This window comes from Patiria miniata, unplaced genomic scaffold (genome assembly GCF_015706575.1).
Source record: "Patiria miniata isolate m_02_andy unplaced genomic scaffold, ASM1570657v1 HiC_scaffold_6, whole genome shotgun sequence".
Classification (NCBI taxonomy): Eukaryota; Metazoa; Echinodermata; class Asteroidea; order Valvatida; family Asterinidae; genus Patiria; species Patiria miniata.
The window spans coordinates 6,281,828-6,307,329 of record NW_024037073.1 but is presented as its reverse complement, the minus strand read 5'-3'; the positions used below and the strand labels follow the sequence as shown (position 1 = coordinate 6,307,329).

The following is a 25,502-nucleotide window of genomic DNA, read 5'->3' as shown; positions in this document are numbered from 1 at the left end:
TCAGTGGGTAGCACATGTGCGCAATGGGCAGGACCTAATGGATTGGTCCACTAAGAATGCATGGGAAATGCTCGTGACCATGGCATAGCATCACCACAGTTGTGCTTGATCCGCTGGGCCCGATTTCATGGCTCTGCTTACCATTAGCGAAAAATCCCCACTTAGTGCTGTAGCAGAAAATTGTGTGCTCACGGTAAGCATATTTCACAGGTAACTGGGTTAGCACAGAACCATGTGTAGGCAATCAACTTTCCACTTCATTCCACAAACCTTGGGCATATAAGTGTGGGTGTACGGCAGAAATGGCACGAAATTAAAATTTACAGTTTTTCATCAGTGAGGGCACAGTCGTGCATTATTTGGCTAAAGCTTCTGAGTTATGAGACAGCCACACATGATTTACACTTGGCCTTAAAAAAAGGCATTTGGAGCACCAAAATGTGACGGATCCCATGCACACAATAACATGAATAAAGACTCAAAAATTATTTCTTTTTTGGACTCTCCAAAAGTACTGAGCATGCAAGTAAAGTCTGTCACGAACCAATATGGCCCATCAGGCCGGCATTAATCTCGGGTTTCCTTGACATGAAACGACTGAGAATATTTCTACTCCCCTGGATGGGATGCTAGTCCATCACAGGTTACTACCCAGCTAATGCCGATACACATTTATACTCCTGGGTGGAGAGAGGCAAGTGGCTTGCCCAAGGACATAACATATGGCCAGCAGCTTGATTTGAACCCCTGACCCTCTGATCATGAGTCACAAACCCTAACCACTAGCGTGCAATGCTGTCTTAATATTAATAACACTAAAAGGACACAATTCTTGACCACTCATAGTGATCCATAGTAATGGTGGATACCTTGTTTCAGCTAGTACACAAAACATTTGCTGCATGAAGATAAGCTGGCACAATAAGCCTTTTCGAGATATGGCAATCAAAATAGAAGGGGTTATTTAGAGTGGGTAAATTTGGATGAATTGAAAAGAATTTATTCACTCCCGAAGGGCGGCCTCCTATATCTCAAAAAAGCTTATACATCGGCCATTATTGGGGGCAACCGTGAATGTACCACGAGGCTGTCCCTAACATGGTGTGTACAATGTTAATTATCCAAACACAGATTTTACCAATCAGAATTTGCAGTATTGTGGTCATTATTTAAAAAGACATGGAACTTATGAATGGTCCATCTCAACAACTGTCTCAGTATCCTTAAAAAAAATCATTTACAGACAACTTCACTCATCATGGGGAAAGGTGACTTTCTTGCTGCAACAAAATTCTTGAGAAAAAAAACCAAATCCCTACTAGTTGGCTTACATGGACATGTACAATGAAGTGTTAGAAAATTTCACCAAAGAATTAAATTATAATTTTACGTGATAGAGCTGACCCATGTGACCCGGCCTTCATCTGGGTACCGAAAAGTCAGCGTCACCATTGTAGTAGGCAAAGATCATATAGCACTGTGCTGAGTAGGCTGTAGGCAAGCCTTAATAGCTGTGAAAAAAAAAATTCCCTACTAGTTGGCTTACATGGACATGTACAATGAAGTGGCAAAAAATGTGAGGAAAAAAACCCGGAGCCAACACCCAGTGCTGTGTCAGCACCATTATGACTACCATACAAGGCACCGGTAGTGACCATTATGACATTTGATAAAGAATTTGCAGATATTTTACGTGAAAATAAGCTCTACTGTCTAGTTGACAACGCAAGACGTGGTTGACATCCAAACACTTGCCTACTGCAATGGTGGACGGTCACAGAGAAACCGGATGGTCACGTGGTAGTTTCACGTCATACGATTAGACCCAATACTGATTTGGATCATTTGTTGTGCGACTTTTAAAAACACTCTACATATAATTATGAATTTACATTAAAGGCTGATTCATTTTTCTTTCTACTGTTGTGACTGTACAGTTATGGACATTCCTCTGTTAGACATTCTCCTCCCCAAGTTGTGTTAACTGCAAGAATAAACGAGACAACAAAATTCATTGTTACATCTGATAATGAGTACATGTTACAAGCATATGAGATTTTGTGTCAGTAAGCTTGTTTTTCTTTTAAATTTACACAAATTCAAAACTGATAACTTTATAGTAAATTCAAAAAATTGAATTTTGACATCTTTACTGGGGTATGTAGATGGGAACAAGACCTCTTACAAATACTTTAAAAGTATTAAAAGCCACAATGTTAAAATAAATGTCTGATTTCCTTGTAGCCAATTTAACCCTAACCCACCTCACTCCTCCAAAATCCTCCTGGCGGTTTTGGAGGATTCTAGAGGATTGAGGATGAATGGTGATTGAATCAAATGAGGATTCTGGAGGATTGAGGATGAATGGTGATTGAAGCACATGAGGATTTTGGAGGATTGAGGATGAATGGTGATTGAAGCACAAGAGGATTTTGGAGGATTGAGGATGAATGCATTTTGAGGCAGGACTGTCTGATGATTTTGAAGGATTTGGCGTTGGTTATCCTTCATTTAAACACGAGTGCAAAGTTTTGGGATGAGGAGGATTTTGGAGGATTGAGGATGAATGCATTTTGAGGCAGGACTGTCTGACAATTTTGAAAAATTTAGGCGGAGTTGCAAAATTTTGGAAAATTTTGGAGGATTTTGGAGGATTGAGGATGGTTGTAAGCAACAAGGGCCTAGGGGGTTAGGGTTAAGGCATTTTTAACATTTATTTTTAACGTGCTATTTCAGGTTTCAACCCCCCCCCCCCCCCCCAATAAATTTGTTTTTTCAATTGCTATTTTCCTAGCAATAAAAAGTTGTTCACTTTTGAATGAGACATCAAAAACAAAAACCCACCGGCGTTTTAGCTATTGAATTATTTCTTTAATAAATTTGAATTATTTGCAGCCCAAAATTCAGTCAGCTTTGAAATGGCAGCTTAATTTTTGCACCAAATAAAAGCCCTTTTTTCAGAGGGTTGCGGACAACCGAAATTGGGGAAAAAAGGAGGTTTTTTTCCGTAAACAAAACATACAAATTTATAATTTAAAAAGGAGAAAAACATTTTTTCTTTTGAGAGCATGGGGTACCTTTACCATACTCACCTTCATTTAGTTCATTTACTCCACAAATTTATTTAAACCTGTTCTTACACAATAATAAAGAATGAAAATCCTTAAATACACACGGGGCTTTGAGGACCAATGTTTTAAAACTATCAATTTTGATTTGGGCATGATGTTAAACAATATCTGGCATTACCTGTTTTAAGAATTGATCGGCGTTGAATAACTCGCTGCAACCATACGTTATCTTCTTCCCATGCCCTGCGGTGCTGGATTTACTCTGTCAATAACAGAAAAATGGAGAGAAATGAAAGAAAAACAGCCCTAATCATTATCGAATCTTAGAAATCTAGTCTGTGCTTTACAATATAATATAATTGAAAGGTAAACCCTTATAAGAAAATTCTTATAAGTTCTTTGAAGTGGAATCATAATATCCCACTGCAACATTCAAAATTGATATTAGTCGCAGTCGTGGAAAAATCCTGGAAAATCCTCGAATTTAAAGCTATCATGGAAAGTCATGAAAAAGTCATGGAATTTTGTTATTTTAAAAGGAGTCATGGAAACTAAATATTCCCCCTCCCCAAAAAAAAAAGTCTTGGAAAAGTCATGGAATCCTGCATAGCCCTTACCTGATGCTGCATGATATTTGGCTATGGATATCTTCCAGTTTGCATTCTAGTTTACTACACCTCCTCTTTATGCATGTATGTTCTATACTTGTTGCATGTTCAGTGCACCACTGTGATGCTTTTGTGGTGCTCAGTGGTCTTGTGTCAAACTGGAAGGCTGAAAGGGAGTGGTGTCCCTTGCCTCAGTGTATAATGTATAAAAGTCATGGAATCTATTTTTAAGATTTCTGTGGGGTCCCTGTTTACAGCTCTATCAGACAAATTCAAGACAGTAAGGACTTAAGGCCTACATACCTTGACATAGTCCATAAGATTCTGATACTCAATGTAGTTGCCTCCACCTACCACAAAGACAATGGCATCTTGGAATGGGGTTTTGTTCCTCGGGATAGCCGAGCTGAAAAATGACAACAGAAAATTGTTTCTCGGTTTTGATAATCAAGACTACAAATCAAGAATATTTTGTAATGGTAATCGCTTAGTTCACAGTTTAGTTCACTACCTGAAAGAGAAATGGTTTTGTCTGTTGTGTATGTTTACCTATAGGATAGTATCGCGATACAGGTTTTCATATCATGATGTTGTATCAAAACCAGGCACTCAAACGCACCGTTTGAGTAGTTGACCCGTGTCGACGTAATAGCCACAAGAGTCGGGCTAATCAAACACTCAAACGCAGGCCATCGTGATCCTCACGTGATGTCCATAGCCATGGCCGTAGCCATTGATAAAACGCCTTTTTTTCAGACTGAGTCTTACTTTTGAGATCTTCTACACTTCCACCCATCCCAAAATGTAACATAGTAGGACTGGAATTATAGCCTCTAAATTCGCTATGAGCTCAATAAATTATGTTCAGACTTCAAATAAAGTTGATTTTTGGGTCCACTTGAGTTTTTCCGCTGTCTGACCGCCATATTTGTCAGGTTTTTTTTTGGAATGAACAACTCATACATGTGACGTATTTCCAGTACTGACTCTGCTCCACGATCAGTGTCTGTGGTGCCTGACCCGGGTGAGCCCCGAGAATGACGTCAGAATTAATCGAATGGCACAGGGCTAACCTGAGTCGACCCATGTGAGCTAATCGAATGCACCCAATAGTTTGTAGGAAAAGGACATGGCATTCCATAGTAACATTCTGAGATGCCATATTTGTAACAGCTATACAATTTAAACCTCATATATGATTTCCTTTTTTGGGGGGATAGTTCATCTGTCCACCTCTTACCTGTCTGTGACTCTCAGCAGTTTTGGGTCAAAGTATCGGTAGTCATCCGTCTCCTAAAAGTGGTCAAACAATAAAGACAAGAATAAAGTTTTGAATCAAATCACGGCAATTTAAAAAAAAATTAAAAAAAATGTAAAACTGCCTTATCCTTGTTGACAAGTAAACAATGAATGCTGTTTGGAAATGTCTACAGATGGGTGTTGACGTTTCCTATTTTTTGTTCCAGGTGAGAAGGACTTCGATTGCTTAACATCACTCATATAAACTGTAACAGAACACAAAATGATAAACAATGCAATACATGTATAGCAAAGAAGTTTCTACACCATGCCCCAACAACATTATTTTATGGACACTGTGACCAAGTTCCTTGCCTTAATCAATTTCAGTGCTGTGTTATGTAAGCGGTGTAAAATCCTTCATGTTGTGAAAAAGGGCTGATGTGGTTGGGGATTGGAATCATTTGCCCTTAAGCATTGAACTGACATCTTGCCATGATGACTGATAGCCAGGCAAATGATTCCAATCCTAACTGCAGCCCTTTTCACAACATGCAGGATTTTACACAGCTTACATAACACAGCACTGACATTGATTAAGGCAAGGCACTTGGTCACAGTGTCCAAAAATGTTGTTGTGATCAATTGACCATGGTGCAGTGATGCGTGACTGAAATTAAATAAAACTCATAAGATTTTAGACCAAGGATAAGGAGTATCTGCTCGAGTAAACATTTTCAAAATTGACTTCATGGTTTTGTAGTTATTTCAAAAATAGTCAGACGGACACTTTTTGGGGGACATACTGTAGATATAAAGAATGAATCATACTGACCTGGTTAGATTTGAGCTCCATCAAGGCGTCGACTATCCGCGTAGCTGGCAAATTCTGAACGAGGGAAAAAGTACCATTATCTTTGATATCAATAACAAGTAAATACGATTTGAGGCATTCCGGGATCACGTTTTGCGGATGACACCACGTGTAATGTTGACGTTGATAGAAATGGTTGTACAAGGTTTTTCTCAACATTTTGGAGAGTGTAACAGGAGTGAGAATAGGGGAAATGAAAAATCCTCAAATAATCGGCATGGGAGTTTAAGATTTGCCGAGGGGCCTAGAGCAATGTACAGTCTCTGGCATCATGTTTGTATTTGCCTAAAAACACCCCTTTCAAATATCCACTTCTTTTGTCCAATTTAAATATGTAAAAAACCCTTTCCAGTAAACCTCCAGATTTGAAATGGGATTCTTTACAAAAAAAAATCAGGAAAAATTCTGACAAAAAAACCTGAAATCAGAAAAAATTATGTCATCCACGAAACTCTTCCTTGTATTGAAATAAACCTTCCGTGGAGAAAACTGCTCCCGATTCCCTCCCAAAACTATACTTTCTCCTCTGGCTAACAGTGTGTTTTGAATAACATCACAATGCAGCAGTCTGCTCACATGTTTCTTGACCACAAAGTTCTTGACGCCCTCCATAACAAACTGAGAGCCGGTGCTCATGAGTTTAGAGAACATGCTGATGGTCTTGGTGCCTCCTCCTGCATACTGGCTGGGTGCTGTCATCTTGGTGTAGTGTCTGCAGAGAAAGCCAGTCGGAAAAAAAAGAACTTGAGCTTGTGGAGCACTGTGGTCCAATGGTTACAGTGTTCCACTCACATGCTGTGGTATGTGGGTTCGAACCCTGATGGGGAAGATGGTGATTGTGCGCTTGGGCAAGACACTTTACTACAATTGCCTCTCTCCATCAAGGAGTATCAATGGGTACCTGTGAAGGCAGAGACCAGAATGCGCTGATCTCGAGCTGCTGCAAGACCAGTCTCATCTCAACAAAAGGTTTTTATGCAGCTGCTCCAAACCTTTGGAATAATCTTCTTTATGAAATCTGTCACGCCACTTCCCTTACTGACTTTAAAACTTTGCTTAAAACACATCTCTTCCAGACTTAATTGATCCATAGGTTGTTATTATTTCCCTTCACCGCTTTGTATTATACACTTTAATAGTTTTCTTGTGTAAAGCGTTGTGATACCAGTTTGTGTAAGAATGCTATATAAGTGCCCTGATTATTATTATTATGGCCTAATGAACAGGGGTAATAATTGTGAAACGCTTTGAGAGGCTTTGGTATAATGCGCCATATAAGCACCACATTAGTACTTTTATTATTATTAGGTGACTCAACTATGTGACATATGATGTCCCACAGTAAAAGTATGGGCAAATTCACTGAGCTGCTAAGCACAGATATATATATGCTAAGTTCAGAATAAATCTTCTTAGCCAATCTAGGTCACTAGCCAAAACGTCATGGGCTATATACTGCCCGGGCCCAATTTCATAGCGCTGTATTAACGGTTAGCAGAAAAGTTGTGCTTACTGTAGCAGAAAAATCATGCTGCTGCTTAAGCACTATTTCATGGCATGGATGTGCTAACAGTTGCGCGCACATGGAGATTTCTGTTGTTACATCACTGATTAAATCAACTTTTCTCCCCGGGGTTAAGTGTCTCCGCTTACTGTGCTTACTACTTACAGTCTCTATGAAATAGACGGAGGCTCTGCTAGCACAGAATCGGCTGTTTAGCAGCGCAATGAAATTGGGCCCCGGTTCACAGGTGATCTTTCTTAGCTAGAAATTATGCTGCCATTTTCTGCTAAGCAGCTGTGCGTGAAGTTGGGCTCAGGTTGCAGGAATCAATAAAACGACAATCAACTGGTGTAAACAAATTAGAGAACTCAGTTTAATTGACAAAACAAAACATTTAGAATGAGCTAGACTAGAAATACTGACTTCCATCTTTTGACGTATTGTAGTGGTGCCAAGTTACATCCCGCAGACTCCAAAGCAACGGAGTACTGATCCAGCTCAACCTGTGGGTCAAGATGACAAACAAAACATGTAATGTAAGTTATGCATTACGATATTCAACAAAAAGTGGCCACTGCATACTGCTGGTTAATCACTTGATGACGGGATTATTTGTGGCCCCCAATTTTTTTTTTTGAAAAAGACTGAATATATCGGCCAAATTATAAAATCAAGTCAAACACCACAAATACTGAATCTTGCGAGTCATTTGTACAATACATCTCACCGTTATTTCATATTTTGCAACACTCTGTGTACAGCGGCCATGTTCAAGTTCAACACACGGTGTGTACAAAACCAATTCGAACAAATGACGTTTATACACGACCACCGCCGAAGACTAGGGGCAAGCTTGACTATTTAACCCGTCACCCGCCCCTGCCAGTATACTTGCCAGATCGTGTTAACAGCCTCCGGTGTTAACTAGTTAAAAAACACTTACAATACTTCATTGCAGAAAACTAAAGAAGCCTATGTGTTTCATTATGTGCATGGGCACTCCTAATATCTATGAATTTGAAGTTGAAACATGAAATAACAATTTTAATTATCGTTTGAAATCCTTGAAAAATTCGAAGTTAAAAAATTCTTTCGCTGTCAGGTTAAAAGACATTTTGGTGTTAAAATCTGGTTTCTGGCCAGTCAGTAATCTTCATTGTGTTTCTGCAGATCTGTTTCTTTAAACATGATAGTAACCATTACCAAAACCTCTGTGTTGCAAATATCTACCAAATTACGATAAATTACCTACCAAATCAGATAAATTATCTACCAAATTAAATAAATTATCTACCAAATTAAATAAATTAGATGAATTTTCTACTAAATTGGATAAATTATATCTATTCTTAAATGTTTGAAAAGTATAGTCTGTTCTTCTCTACTCACGTCGCTCATGACTGGTGTGCAGATGAAGAAGATGAGAAACAACCTCATTTTATCATCCGGCGTTCCCGCGTCCGGGTCCGTGATTACGTCCATCAGAGATTTGTCTAGGGACTGTTTGCTCATTAGCTTCTCCTCCAGCTCAAAATAGACATCCAATTTGCGAACCTGAGGGAAGGGAGTAAGTAAGGGAGACAATCAGGTAGACAGAAAGGGTGACAGAAAGGGTGTCAGACAGAAAGACATTATAGAAGAGGCGTTAAGATGAAAGACACACAGAAGAAATATTGCATGGAATCTGTGTATGCGGATCGTACAAAAACATTGAAAAATACCTCTATTTAATAAGATGATCTTCTCATTAGATGGAATTTTTTGCGTCGGGGTGATGTAAATCAAATAAGGTTTTGCCCTTCACCGACGTATAAACACTGTATACTCAGTGTGTTACCTCCCGAGTGAAAGTTGGAAAAAATCACTCGGGTGGGACTCGAACCCACAAACTCATGCTTTCTAGTGCAGATGTCTTACCACTCGACCACCGAGCTAACGGGATCGGTTGGCTGGTTCGAATCTGATGTACATAGCAGCGGGTACCGCATTAACTATTAATAAGATGGGATTTTTGCGTCGGGGTGATGTAAATCCAATTAGGTTTTGCCCTTCATGATGATCTTGAAGGGCAATGAATTTGATGATCTTCTCAAATCTATTGATTGTGACTGTACATGTACTTCACTAGACTTCTGATAAAACTTCTTTATCAATCCGTCACAGAAATGCAGAGGATTTTACCACCCTTCCTTCACGTCACGGCAAATGCCAAAATCGCTTGTTTGGCAATGCGTATGGCAAGCCAGCAGTCTGCGTGTGTTGCTTACGCATCTTTTTTTACATTCATGTGTGTATCCATGATGCAACGTTGGACCTAGACGTACAGGTTCTGGAGAAACTCGTAACTTAACCTCTATAATACAGGGTGAGTAAGCAAAAACGAAACCCAAAGGTCGGGACTATTGTTTCAGTGAAGTTCTGCATGTAGCACTTTCAACATCTAGGATATGAAAGCCCAATTCATAAGCTTTCTTTTATTATAGGAATCATCCAAATCACTCATGTACTTTTCAAGTTACGGAATTTCAAACACAAACATTGTTTTAAAGTTCTGTCCACGGATCACAAAAAAAGGTGTGCGTTCTTTCAGCAAAACGAAAACAATTCACACACATCCCTATGTGATTTGTTTTCATTTTGCTGAAAGAACACTTACCTTTACGTCGATCCGTGGACAGAACCTTAAAACGGTGGTTGTGTTGAAAATTCCGTAACTTGAAAATTATATGAGTGATTTGAATGGTTCTTGTACTAAAAGAAAGCTTATGAATTGGGCTTTCATATCCTAGATTTTGAAAGTGCTACATGCTGAACTTCACTGGAACAATGGTCCCGACATTTAGGTTTCGTTTTTGTTTACTCACCAAAGTTACGAGTTTCTCCAGAACCTGTACGCTTGTTTTACTCACCCTGAATTGGGTTTTGCCTCTCAGCCCTCACCGACGAGTGAGTTTGCTTTCACTACAGTCAATTAACGTATTGCATGAAAAACAGACTGTTAAAAGAAGTAACATAATGAGGTGATATTTCCCGTGAAATCAAAAACAATTGGATTGATGTGACCTACCTTGATTTGATCAAGGAGTGCTGTGGCTACATTGGTATGCATGTCAATGGTCTTCTTCTTCTGAAGAAGCTCCGGAAGAGAACTGTGGACAAAGGATTGAATAAGATCGGAGCAAAGAAATTGACTACAGTGGGATTTGAACCGGAGACCTCTGGACCATCGTACCAGTGTTCTATCAACTGAGCTATCGGGCCCTATGAGGAGTAACAGTGACAAACTGGAGACGATTTACCTTTTAAACTGAATGTCTGGACTGCTCAATAAATTTGTACAACTTTGGGTTACCAGCTAAAATGTCATTAAATGCATGATGCTTGTGACTGGTTCTCGGCTGATTTTTGCTAAGTATGTGATTTGTTTAGCAATATTTTTCCCCTCTTTATCTTGAGAAATTGGGCGAAGAAAATGGCCAGCACAACACTTCTGCCGAATACTATCTTAGATAAGAATCTATCTTAGATTAGAATTTGTGCCATTTCGCATCCTCAAGTTTGAGAATGTTATTAACCGTCCTAGGTATTTGTAACTTGTTCTTTAACCCTAATACGGCTTGGTTATTCTGACAATCTCACAGCCGGGGGGAGGGGGGATTCAGCCCCCCCCCCCCCTTCAGATCTCAGCCATAAAGTGCCAAAAAATTATGGAAATCGGTACATGCATGGAACAACTTAACATGAACACAAGAAATTTCATGAATTTTGGCTAATTAATTATTCATATGCACGAATGGTAATTCTGCTTTGTGTTTTAATAATTCTACTTGGTAATTCTACTATGTATTTTGGGAATTTAAGTTTTCACAGCATGAAGCGCCGGAAAAGTTTTCGTTTTCGCGGCAAACAGTGGTCCGAATTTTTTGTATTTGGTATCAAAACATACGCAAGACTCGAGGCTAAAAGTAAGAAGAGCTCGGGGCGTGAATTCTTTTTTTTCAAGGGTATCGTGGGAAAAGTTGGGGGGGGGGGAGGCAGATTTCACCTCCCCCCGGCCCTTTTAGGGTTAAAACCATAAAGATTTTGCCTAATCACGTTTGCCCATAGAGTGAGCACCCCACCTCAAAGTCCTTTGAGAAAATCTTCTGTGGAGTATGGATAACATTTCCAATCCATGAACAATTCTTTTGTCTGGTTAAGCTCAGGGCAAGCGGGCAGATTCGCGCAAGCTTCACTACTCTCAGTGCAGTGACTTTCTCTGTGACTGTGAGACCGTTACTTTAACACTTCATTAGGGTATTACATAATGCTCTGAAATTGACTTCCTACTACTCACAAGGAGGTTTAACTAAATGACTCAATTTCTGCAACCCTAAATGCCAAGGCATTCAGGAAACCTTCCTGTATCTGTCATCTCCCCCCACTTTGCAGGACCCCAGTAGTAAATTCTTTGGGGGCATCAAAATCCCACGTAACGTAACGATGACTGGGCTATACATAGTCATTTCAACATTATGAAAGAAACTATAATGTCCACCACCGAGCCAATCAATCATGATATCAATTACACAAAAGATCCGAAACTCCGAGTCTGTAATCTCTTAGACCATTTCTAGATGATGGATGCATTAGGTTTGAAAAGAAACATTTTAAGGTTTATTCACTGAGCTCTTCAAGTACAAAAACAAATGTCCTATTTGTAATGTCCGTGAAGCTGGAATTGCCCACGTTTTCATCATGTTAAATCCTGAATATTAACCTCCTGGTGGATTCTGAGGGATCAAGAGGCTACGGTGAAGACATGCTTACCTTACAGCTGATGTGAGTTTAGCCGTGTTGTCCGATAACATACTGATAGCACCTTCATCCTCACCTTCAAGACCCTGACGATCAAAAGTAACAAGATTAAAGGTAATATACAACATTTGCAAACATAAAAAAATACCAAATTATTATGAAATACCTTACTTGACTGTAAGTGACTAATAGTCTTGAGCATCCTGTTAAATCATGGCACCTGGTGTGCTGCCATTTTCAAGACCCAACTTACTCACCATGGCCGCCTTGAGTTTCTTGACTTCATCCTCGGATGCTCGGTAGGTTTCTAACTCACTCTGAACCGCCTCAGCTACCTCAGGGAAAGGACTGAAATGAAATGCAAAATGCAGACACAGGATGCAGAATCAAATACAAATTTTGGTGTGACACATGGCTACAAGTGTATATGACTTCTAATTTGTAGGACACTATAGGACAATGACAATTTTTAAGACCATACGCATGGCTGGATGACTCAGTTGGTAAATTCTACTGCAGCACAAGACCATCAGAGGGTCGTATAATGACCTCCAACCTCTCCGATCAGAAGCAAGGGGCAAGCAATAACTTGGGAGCAACTGGACAGTCAACAGTAATGGCTTCCTGCTTTAGCCAGGTAAGCCGGGAGGGGAGGACCACAAGGTCTTGTCCAGGTAGCCGGCTGGTGACCATGACGAAACTGGATGGCAACATCCACAGCAAGTCTGGCAGGGGCTGGATTTTGGCGGCGCCTCACATGACCAAAAAGGGACTGCCGTCTCCAAGAGACTTCTGAGACAATACTTCTTAACCCTGTGTGCTGTTGAACTACCATATTGGGGTGAAGTCGAACCACAGAATATGTAACATGCAACAAAGACATTGCATGAACGTGCAAGACCGAAATATGCTGTAGTTCTTTCTTATGTAGTGTCCAGGTCTCAGAGCCATAAGGAAGAGCAGAGAGCACACAGGCATGGTAGATTTAAAGTTTCCGAAAGGCTGGCAGAACACCAGAGTTTGTGCATTTGAATCCCACCCGAGTCAATTCTCTTTGATCAATCTATAACAAATTCTCATTTTAAGACTTCAAGCAGCATCTTAGGAATATTTATCCATCAAACTCCGCATCAAGCTATCCTCTACATTCATACAACACAAGATCAAAACTTATATTATACAATGAAGCTTTTGTATCAAACGCATATATAAACAGTACATCCCACACCAAGTGTATATTTTTATACAACATAATCTTCGACATAACAACTGTTATTACCAAATGCCACATTGTAGCTTCTTAATCACTTCAATTGGCTAAATATTTATTCTCTGTTCTTGCTCCAACTTTCATTCAGTCAATTTTACATGACTTTAATCTCTTTGTGTCATTAGGCACTGACGACAATCCATTTAAGCTAATGGTCACCATTTCCACACAAAAACAAAATGAAACTGCCAAAAACTTATGAAATTTCGTGCTGGATTGTAAGTAAATAATAGGATCAAGCATCCTGTGAAATTATTGTTCCTATTAAATAAGATGCTGTTATGTTACATTCGAGAAAAGAGGAATTACTATAATTTCCTCATAATAGTTAGGACCAACCCTTCACAAGAAAAACACCTTTCTTCGAAAACTGTCCCAAATTTGCCAAATTTAATTTAGCTTGTAATAGGTTACATACCCATGAATGAGTATTATTTTTCCCCAAGTGACAAACTGGGGATCATACCACAAGAGGGTGCAAGTCAAAATGTATGAACATTTTCAGAAGGGAGAGTTTTCAACGGAAACCCTGCTTTGCGTTAAGAAAAATGATGATGCATTTTCAGAGTTTTCTCCAAAGGTATCAACTGAGCTGACGTTTTGACAGGTTAGTTTAACAACCACCTGCTTCAGATTAACTGTATTGTTGTTCCTTGAATTGGCAAAAATGCTTTTAAGCAAATGGTGTACACTACTTTTAAAGTGCACATCATATGTGCTCACATTTCATATTTTTGTCGGACGTCTGGTTGCACAACCACTGCTGTGATTAGCTTAGATATTATGGGATAGGTCCAAATGGATCGATCTTAATACCCTCCTGCTAATCTGAACAGTCACAGACAATACACATAGTCAATCCTCTTCCCCTGCCATGCCTTTTACACAGGCTAGTCACCAACAATCATCGTATTTCAAGCAAGCACTGTGACTAGTCAAATTCAGTCAACAGACAAAAGCAGGCAAGTGGTACGCGCAGCTGGCTTATCAATCACCTGCAGTCAAAGCATAGCTGTATCAAGTTACATAAACAGTCACAGCCAGTCAATCCTCCCTTGTGTAGGCTGGGAGTTCTTAACTGTTGAAAACAGTCACTTGATTGATTTTGACTGAAAGGACAACTTGGCACAGAGTGTATGCTTGCAATAGGGGGGTTAACATGACCAAATTACTCACTTTCCTTTTTGACTGGACCAGAATTTGTCGTGGCATGAGAGGTCATAGGACTTGGTCTTTTTCTTGGGTCGTGACCCCGTGGTGGAGTGACCTACATCTACCGTCTCCTCAATCACCACCCTGTTTAACTGAAGATCCTATCAGGGGGAAAAAAGGAAGGAAGTTACTAAAATTAATCTCTCAGAAATCAAAACTCAACACTAAGTGTTGAATAAATACCACTGAGTGCAGCAACAATTACTTTTAACACTGTTCAATCCTGAAATTAGTCCCTTTTTATCATTAAAGTTTATTCTTCTATCTTTAGTTGAACATAAAAAGGAATCTGTTTTCCCAGCTATTTTAAAACGTCGAATTGACTGTTTCTAATATTCAGATTCGTCCATCAACATCAATTTAGAGCACTTCCAATGTTTAATTTCGTCTTTTGTCGGACAATTTTAAATTCAGTTCAAGCAAATTCACACAATGAGCACACGATTTCGTCCTGGAGTTTTTCATTTCATCTCATCTACGCCAAACCTTGTTTTTTTTTAGAAATCAAATTTGTTTAATTGATTCATATAAGACAAATTCGATCTCTGTAATGACAAATATTGTCGACCCGGTGACTGTAGAGGGTGACCAAACTTTGAAATTGAATTGTAAATGACTAAATTGATTTTGTTAAAAACGTGTGAGATTTTGTGTGGACAAAATTGAATGATAGAGTTGGTCAATTTGAATGAGAAATATTTTGAAATAGCCGGGAAAACCTATATTAATGTAGCGGGACGGCAAAAGGAGGCCGGCCCTCTAGTGAAAGAGGATGAGTGTTCTATTAAAAATATATGCCAGTAAAACTATGAACCTATGACGACGACAATGAGATGAGCTTCCGAACTTTGATTTTGATTTATTTCTACACAAGAGTCAAGACGATAATGTTCTTTACACAAGGCAATAATCCATGATGTACATGTAGTAAGGCACAATAAACTAGCACAGCGATATATTATAGGTCAAATGTCAACACATGGCTGGCTACATACATTACAGATTACAGATTGTGAATCATCCAGCCTCAAAATGAACACAATATTCTCACAAAAAGAAAAAATTATACACAAGTACTCACAGGGACGAATCTATAATACTACCCTTCCAAAATGATATATATTTGGAGCATGGCCGGAGCCATGCTCCCTACAAAATAGAGAGAATCTATGCCCGAAATTTGTGGTGGTCTTCCCTGTTCAAGTCCCACAGAAGAAAACTTGATACAAGTTTGTGCGGGAAGCACAAAGGTCATGATATGCAAATTACTCACAAAACTTTTGGATTACAACAGAGGGCGCACTTGGTCTCCCTACATTAAGGTTGCAGCTAAATATTTCAACACTGATTACTCAGCAAAAGGAACAATGTAGCTACAAAGGTTTAGAGTTTGGTTTAAAATCAGATTCAAATTTTAAACTCCAATTGGAATAGTCTATTTATGTATTTAAATTTCACTTCAAACTTGAAAATGTGAATCCATCTTCTAGACGGGTTCATCCATCTACAATGGAATTGTAACGTTTTTGTTAATTTGGGAATGTCATTATAGTGAACAGAGACATATTGTGACATTACAGCCAGGTAAGGTTTAAGAGAACATGTCTTTGTCAACATCGAAAGTACTACTAAGAAGTTATTCAGACCAATGCATGACATACCAGTACATCATGTGCCAGAGCTTGGTAGGTCCATGTGTGATGAAATGGAGTAGCTAGGTCCATGTTACGATCAAGAATGACTAGTAACGGTCTCTGGAAGCTAAACAAAGCATATGAAAAGGAAATTTCATTTTTACAAACATAGCCCTTTTACAATGACAACGTGGGGTTGCATGGTAGGCATTTTTTTTCCGAAGCACGAAAATGGAAGATAGACGAAGTAGAACAGTATAGATGTTATTGGTTCTAATTGAATGACATCAAAATACCACTTGACCATAATGGTTTCCCCGTGATCAGCCACCATAGCAGAAGGCAAGTCTTTTGTTAAAAACAATGCCATGCATTATAAACTAGACAGTAGGGTTTATTTTCGCATGGAGTAATAGAGAATTTTTTATCAAATGGCATTATGATTGCTAGCTGTGCCGTGTATGGTTGTCGATATCGTGCCGACCAAGCACTGGGTGATGGCTCTGCGTTTTTCTCACATTTTTTGCCATCCATCACAGCTTTGAAGGCTTGCCTACTACCTGCGTGCGGTGCTATAGGATCTTTGCCTACTACAATAATGGTGACGCTGACTTTCTGGCACGCGAATGTGGGCCAGCACCCGAATTTCACGAAACTCATCGTAACTTACGATGCATTGCAGTGCTGCGACGCATCGTATCCCTACGATGGGTCACATCGATGCAAAATCACGTCGTAAGTGTGACGTGTCGTATGTGTATTTATAGCACAACTCGATGACCGTTTTATGTATTAAGTCAGCGTACAGTAAGTAGTCGTTTGGTATTCAACAAAGAGTCGTCGGATCTCCGCTCAAAAATTGTTAAAATGTAGGACAAAATGGCGGCCGTGTGATGCAATTTTAAAGGAAAATGAGCTCTCAGTGGACTGTGTAGCTACTTTGAAATTTTAACTGCAATATTCCAGGCTAATTCATAATTATTCAATGAAGTTTCTATTTACAACTTTACACACATTGCCTCGGTATTATAATCTCGTTTATGTAATATTTATGGCACAAAACTGGCTAAAAACGGACTCTTCTTATTTTGTGACGACCACTAGACTTGGTAACTTGCGACGTGTTTTAAGCCGTTGTCAAGGCACTTACGAAGTGTTCAACACATCGCAACTTTCGTGAAATGGATGATATGACGCGTCGCGAGTTGCGACGTGTTACATGTCGTAACTCGAGTTGCGACGCGTCGCTGTGCTTCGTGAAATCGGGAGCCGGTCATGAAAGAGCCCTACACAAAGGGTAACATTATTCATGCATTCGTAATACAGTCACGATTCCATAAAATTCATGATGATAACCTGCTGGCTTTATAAAACGCAATCACAATATTTTACTACTGATAAGTGACATGTACCTGAACTGTCCAGCTTGCATGGAATCCGTCGTAAAGAGACTGTTACGAGAATCTCGCAGGTTCTCTCTTAGTTTCTTGTCAAGTTTCTGGATCAAAATACAACAATCAAATATATCAACTCACTGACCTCCAGTTTCTAGTCACACAGGTCAAGTCCGAATTGTTAAAACATTCCCTGTTAAAAGGTGTGTTTTACATTTTTCCTGGACCCAGAGAGGGCCAGTCTATAGTCCTCTTTGTACCTCACGGACTTGTGAGCCAGGCAGTGCTTATCATATACGTCTTATGAATAGTTTCATTGCGGTACCCGCGGCCACATCGGATTCGAACTACTCAACCGATCCCGGCAAGTTTTGAGTCGTAAGACGTCTACACTAGAAAGCAGAAGGTCGTGGGTTCGAATCCTGCATGAGTGATTTTTTTCTCACTTTCACTCAGGGGGTAACACACCGAGTATACAGTGTTTATACATCGGTGAAAGGCAAAACCTAATATTGAATTTACATGAATCTGGGCATGTGATTACTGTACAGACACACAAGGGCCCCCCCCCCCCCTTCAATAGAGAAACGAAGGTGCATGCTATTGTACAAAGAAAAGGCCCCGTGACAGATTATCTGAACAAAAGCGAGCCAGTGCTTTTGCCACTGAATTGGGCCTTCGTGACAAAATTGATATCAGGACTTAACTGGTTTCTAGGATTGTTCTATGTGCCAGTGAATGGGTTCAATCCGGCCCACTAAGTACGCATGCATGATATTAAACCAGTTGTGTCTATATCACATGAGCGTCAGGCTCCAATGGTAATGCATTCATACGTCCATTCCAGAGGACTCCCCCAAGTCTCTTTTTACACCGTTGAGGGGTGCTTGTGCACGCAATCCATTGGATTTTGGAAGAAAGTTATGCTTTCCTAAATGTGTTCTTTTGGTTATGATGACTTGTACTGACGTGGGGCGTGAAGTGAGATGACGTTTACCTCTGCCACCATCTCAGCTGCGTTTCCCTTGGGACATCGGATGATTGGCACAGTGCCAAGAGTGACGCACACCGAGAAAAGACTAGCCGTTATGGTGTCCATGATGGTGTCCATTTCTGTGTCTTTGACGTCAGCGTTGTTCATACCTGCAAAGATAACAAAGTTCATAAAAAAACATCTATAACTTCATAAATACCTAAGGCAGTTTACCCATTCCTACTGGTCGAGAGCCCGTCACGTGGCCGGTACCAGCCGGTCTTAAACACTTTTTCAGTGTCACATGAAATTTGGACTCCTATTAAATCCAGTGCCTTTTACCATTTTATTGGTTGAGCATTCACAATCCTCACATAGGCATGTGGAATACTACCAGTTAGTCAGTGTTTTATAGTCCTGGACACTCCGTTATATACATGTAGCTAGAGGGGTGATTCGAAAAGCATGAAGTGAAATTGTCAAACAAAAATCGTTGGAAATTGAGCTGAAAAGCATATAGGATCATTTGCTTTTCCAGCATTTTATTTGGTTTAAAGCAACAAAATTGCTAAAAATCTTAAGTAGGGTGAATTTCGAAGGATCCGGGCATGTTAAGCTTGGTGAAAGCAAACACGAACGCAAATTTGTGACATCACAGTCAGCACACAAGCTGCTTATTCATGAAACAGTAAAACATGTTTCTACTCCATCAAAGTTTGTGGCAGTTTTTTTTACATTAAATTTATGTCGCATTTTGTTCTGTGGTTTTCCCATAGCAATACTCACTATAGTACGAGATTGAATCTCTGTTTTGATGTCTGACTGTGAAGAAAAAATCCTCCATGGAGATGAAATTCAGATACTGGTCAAAAACCTGCCAAAACAAAAGAACAAAGAAACAAATCAAACAAGAGACTTGCTCAGTAATTTTCAGATGATTGACAATCTCTTCACAAATTCTGGACGAGTTGATCTTTCTGGCTTATGGCTTCTGACTAGTATCGCATTGCCAAATTGTCGGAACGCCAACATAGGGCTGGATAGCTCAGTTGGTAGAGCTCTGGTACGGTAATCTGGAGGTTGTAGGTTCAAATCCAGCTCCAGTCAGTTTCTTTGTTAAAATTTATATTATAATGCACCTAGTCCGTTCCCCATTTTGGTTTATCTGAAATTGTTCAAAATTGTGTTTGTAAGTCCATAGATGGCTTCCAATTACATTTTCCATTCACAGCTGTACAACATTTTTAATAAATCACTCCACTACCCAAAACCCCTCAAGCATTGCCCAGGCACCTTGCGAAATTCAGCAAACTCTAACAACTGAATTTACATTTTCAATATAAAGTATTGTCAATTTCAAGCACAATGCACAGCTGAGAGTAATTTTGTAGAAAATTCTGTGGAAATAAATGACAGAAAAATTTGTTCAGTTGTTTCCGGTGAATGTCCACTACACGTGACACAAGATGATTTTGGAAACAAATTTCCTTGCTTGACTGAAATGGAATTAATAATTTCCTAATATTTTTTAAACAGAAAACAAGTTGCCCTACTCCTACCTTTGATATCTGTGAAACTGTGTTTGACTGGAGTGCCGCGCCGGCGAGTTCTTCTAGTAGCTGTCTGGAGATGGCAGAGGTGAAGTTCAGAAAGAAGGACTCGTACAACTGGCTCTGACAATCCTGAAAGTTGGGAGAGACAGTCATTTCATTTACGTTTACTTTGCAAAATACAATTATTATCAAATGTAGAAAACCTGAAAGTTTACACCGAACACAACATAAAATAGGAAACGTGAACTTACTCACACTATGACCCTAAACCCATAAAATATTCAGTGTTATCCAATGCCTGAATAAAATCTCCATCATATTCGGTGGGTCATTGATAATTTATGTAATAATAGTGGGTATTTATAAAGCACACGTATCCACTTGTACTGGTGCTCAAGGCAGTACATCGTTATTACCCCTTATTTTTGGGCCAATGAAACATTCCAAATACCATCTCTGCTTCCTGCTGATATTACGACGCAAAGCAGCTAAACTCAACCACAATAGCCATCTTTGCTCTCACAGGTACCCATTTACACCTGGGTGGAGAGAAGCAATGACTGACAAAATGCCTTGCCCAAGGGCACACGCACCATGACCCCAGGCTTTACGCGCAGACCATGAATTAACCAGGTTGTTCATCACGAGTCATTGAAATATTCGTCCTAAGGCACGGTGTGGCTGCACCGCAAAAACAGAAATTCCACTCCACGGTAAACAGAACTTCCATGGCACATTTGCATTTTCACACAGCTCTGAGTCTGATGCTGTACATTCATATCGGTAGTACCAGTTTACAAGTAACCAATCAGCTGAGGAGGATGTATTCAGATGGAATGCTTCATTCCACTCAGCTTTGCCTTGTGGAATGGAACATTCCATCTGTCACCTTATGAAAAAATTCTTACCACTGCACTCAAAAACATTCACTTTTTGTATACCATACACACACTGGGAAGGTGATCACTGTACACACATAGCCCAGGTTGGACGACGTCTTCATTGCATTACGACTGATGTCCAGAGTATAAATTGTACCACCATAGCGAAAAAAATTATAACACATTTTTTGCATATTTTTACCTGACTGAGGAAGCTGAAATTTCGCTTACATATTCCTTGTGTCCAGAATTGTGCCTGCGCTGGGTTTAGAAAAGGGAAATATGTCCATGGGCGGCGTGTTTACCGAAAATAAACCACAAGTTCTTCGCTTTCGTTGAAAACATTTTCAGTACGAACTCCCCGCGTGAAGACGTACTCGCGCGTGCCGTTTGCTGCCACTTGCTGCCATGGTGGCAGCGTGCTAGGTGTGCATGCACGCACGCGCGTAATCTTCACACGGCCACGGGGAGTTCGTACTGAAAATGTTTTCAACGAAAGCGTAGGATTGCGGTTTATTTTCGGTAAATACGCCGCCCATGGACATATTTGCCTTTTCTAAACCCAGCGCAGGCACAATTCTGGACACAAGGAATATGTAAGCGAAATTTCAGCTTCCTCCGTCAGGTAAAAATATGCGAAAAATGTGTTATAATTTTGTTCGCTATGGCAGGAAAGATTCATACCCTCGACTCCGTTGCGTGTACACAACGGAGTCCAACCTGGGCTAGTACCCACAGGAGGCCCCTTTTAATGTTATGAAGCTACCAATCAAATAAGAAAGAGGTCTTATTTTTACCCGACATATTCTCTGGACGTTTTCCTCGGTGGGGAGGACAAAATAGACAGCAGGAACATCTGGGATGGGGTCCCGATCTGAATGGAGAAGCCTGGCAGAACACAGGACCAAAATACAAAACTATGATATTGAGTTTGAGGCCTGGAACTTTTCATTTGTTCTGAGAATGGAAATGAGAAATTGCCTGGTTAACTTTTAATTGCTGTCCTTTGATTAGTTTTAAAAACATATACATATATATACATGTATATACATTGAGCCCCAAACAATTTTCTAGCCGCGTTTTAAAAAAATAGGGAGTGACTGGCATTTCGATCAAGCACTCATGATCAGCTGAATCTTTCTTAAAGGTGTTTTACTTTTTGCCAGCTTTGCAGAGTACACATTGTGCCTTCAACCTCAGGGTGTATTGCAAGCCAATATGGCCCATAAGGCCGGCGTTTGGTATAAAACAACTGACAATATTACTATCCCCCAGGCCAGGATGGGATGCCAGCCCATAGCAGGTTACTCCCCAGCTAATGCCGGTACCCACTTATACTCCTGGTGGGGTAAAAAGGCCTTCCCAAGGACACAACATCTACCAACAGTTAGGTACTCAAGGCGCTGGAAATTATGTCTATTGTTAAAGAAAGGTAAATAATATATATGAGAAATATGAGACCCATTATGTAGCACCTTATAAGGGTTGACAAGGTGCTGCGGCGTATATTGTTGCCACTGCCAGAAACACCGGGGCAAACCCCTTCTCTTAGCGATAAGTGTTACTGGGTTCTTTAAAGTGCATTACACAACACAAGGGACCTACAGCTTTACGTCCCATCCGAAGGACGAAGCAATAATGGTAAAGTGCCTTGCTCAAGAGCACAAGCACCATGTTCCCACGGTCAGGATTCGAACCCATGTACCACGGCACACGAGTCGAACACCGTAACCATTGGACCACAGCGACCCACTATGACCAGCAGCTGGATTCCAACAGCAGCTGGATTCGAACCCCTGACCTTCTGATCATGAGTCGCAAACCCTAATCACTAGGCCAGACTCCCTGTTTCAGGGGTGTATCACTAATGTTTTAATCGATTCTTCCCCAATTTTTCACACAATGACCACGAATTGTTCAGCTGATCTGGAATATATGGTATGAGAAGTTACAGAGTTATATGCAAATCATAACTTAAATTGTGACAATGTTAATGTGGTAAGCATTTGTCAATTTCTCTCTTACAAGTGCAAAGTGACGCCCATGTCCCTCAATTCCCGCACCGACAGCAGTGGTGAGATAATGTCCTGACCGAAGCGATCGTATACCAGTATCTTCCATGTTGGTTCATTGAGGCTGGTCTTGGTTACCGGTGCATTCAGGTTCAGCATGCGCTTCAGAGCAGCTGTTCAAAAGCAGAAATCTTCACGTTATTGTCATCAATCTCAACTTTCTTAATGGTGAACTCTAAATACTTGTAGTGACGTTGCACCTACATCCATACTATGTTTTGGCAATATTTTCCAAAGATAATGTTTCTACAAAAATGTGTGAAAAATTTATCATTTAATTCTTGATATATAATAAGGAATGAAATGACATATGTAACTGGTTCATAGCCACTTGGGTTTGTGAACAAATTGCCTGACTTGTTTGTCATCCAAACCTAAGAGCAAGATGCATCATGAATATTGAAAAGGTATGAAGGGTTTATCGCAGTGGCTATCATTACAGCAGCCGTAACGCAATTTTCAACTGCCCTCGTTACGGCATGACAGTCAACCATCTGGTTTCCTGACCTAAGAATAATCAATGTGAGGATCTTGTGCTATTGGAACCAGGCTATCAACCGAATGGTTCTCAGACTTTATTTCCCTTTTAAAAAAAATCCTCCAAAAGCCACTGATTACAAAGTGAAATCTACTGATAAAAAAAGAACGATTTGATTAAAAACATAAAAATAAAGAAAACTTTATTAAAAGAAAGGGGGAAAAAAGTTGGGCTATTGAATACCACAGACGTATCAGCCGGGTTGCGACATAATTGAACATCAATAGTCAGCATCATTTGGTCTGGGAACCAGACTACGTGCATTGCAGTGATATTTTGCATGCGTGGAGCCAGTAACCGGGACCATATACGCAAAACAATTAGGGTTCAAAACTACTGCTGCGCTGCTCAATTTTTTATAATTTTTTTTTTGATACGTTATCTTGGAAAAAATTTCATACTAGGCCACCACTCAGACCTCCTGCTGAAAGTCTATGAGCCATGACAGAAAAAAAGTAAAGTATTTACTAAGAATTTGTGCACTCCTTAAAAAATGGTGTTTCTTCATCAGATTTACATTTTTTTGTACTTATCACTAAATATCAGGTCATATTATTAGGGAATGTGATTAGGAAAAAATGTTGCTACCTGATGCCACTTCCGCGATTGTGTACAAAGTCTATGATGAGTGTCAAGAAAAGTTCTAAGTATTTCCTAGCAAAATTGGAAATATTTCTCAGTCCCAGATTCATGTCTTAATCTTATCATCATTTTTGCAATGAGTGACCTTCATCAGTTCATTGAGATAATGAAGAAAAAAGTGGCGTTAGGTTGAATTGCATAATACCCCACCACTCGATCAATCCACCTCGTAGCCGGCTAGGGAGTCACGGTTGATGGACTTAAATTGTTTCTTTTCCAGTGATTCCAACCGCGTAGCCAGAGATTTTAGGGGTGTATTTCCGAGTGGCAGGGCATTCTGCAATTACTCCATTTTTTCCGTTTCATTTACTTCTTCGTAATCCTTGGCTTTGAAATAGCCCTTTTTTTTTTTTACGAAGTGGCTATCGTTACGGCACTCGTTGTTTAGCGCCCTCTACGATATTTTTTTGGTACGCACGCAGGTATATAATTATTTGTTTCCACACGTTTTATCGAGCAGTGCGCCAGCTCAGCCGATAGAGGGTAGGATTTTGCACCGCGAGGTTGCGGGTTCGGATCTCAGTTTTGCACTCGAATTTTTTTCCTTTTCTAACCTGAGGCTTTGGAGGATTTTTTTTAAAAGGGAAATAAAGTCCGAATTTCATAAAGTTCAAATTCACTTTGTTCCTTCTAATTTTATATTTTCTTGTCATGTTTTTTTATAAAAGTTGCCAGGTTGCAGTCTACCGTAACGATAGAAAATGGGAAATGCATTACGGCTGCCGTAACAATAGCCACTGCGTTTTTTTTAAAGAGAAATAAAGTCTGAGACTGAAAAAAACCATTCGGTTGAATGATACTATAGTCTGGTTCCTACCGCCAAAGATCCTAACGTTGAATACCATTATTTAGAAAGGGAACCAGACGATTCCCGCAAGTTGAAAATCGCATTTTCATGATTTTGCATGTTTTTGGCTGCCGTATCGCCAAATTGTTCCCAAGCTAGTACTTATTACATATTTGGTTAGTGTTTTGCAGTGTCGTTTATTCTGCAATGCACTGGATCTGACATTAGGCAAATACAATCTCAGTCTTAATAAAAGAAAACAACAAAAATCAAGAAAATCACCAATCTGCTTGTCGCGAACGGTGTTACTGGCGGCCGCCATGTTGACGTGTAAATGAAGTCTGGTTTCTGGACTGTATTGCTGCAGGATATAGGCTTCATCACACTAAAATGACAGATGTTGAAAGCCAGCGCGCGCGCCAGCCTAGTGGGACTTTAGTCTTGGTCCAAGGC

The 25,502-nt window shown here is 39.9% G+C and overlaps 1 protein-coding gene across 1 annotated transcript; it reads right to left on the bottom strand.

Annotated features, from left to right (window-relative positions):
* Window positions 1–1,942: 1,942 nt before the first annotated feature.
* Window positions 1,943–25,473, bottom strand: LOC119742978 (sec1 family domain-containing protein 1-like). The gene is made up of 20 exons (XM_038219268.1): window positions 25,332–25,473; window positions 23,036–23,195; window positions 21,808–21,898; window positions 20,136–20,258; window positions 19,363–19,450; window positions 18,601–18,746; window positions 17,622–17,707; window positions 16,237–16,336; window positions 14,540–14,676; window positions 12,351–12,441; window positions 12,106–12,179; window positions 10,364–10,445; window positions 8,686–8,850; window positions 7,720–7,799; window positions 6,369–6,504; window positions 5,754–5,807; window positions 4,920–4,972; window positions 3,983–4,085; window positions 3,250–3,333; window positions 1,943–1,984 (listed from the first exon to the last, which is right to left on the bottom strand). The coding sequence occupies exons 1-20, from the start codon at window positions 25,369–25,371 to the stop codon at window positions 1,955–1,957; spliced, it is 1,923 nt and encodes a 640-aa protein (XP_038075196.1). The 5' UTR covers window positions 25,372–25,473; the 3' UTR covers window positions 1,943–1,954.
* Window positions 25,474–25,502: the final 29 nt, after the last annotated feature.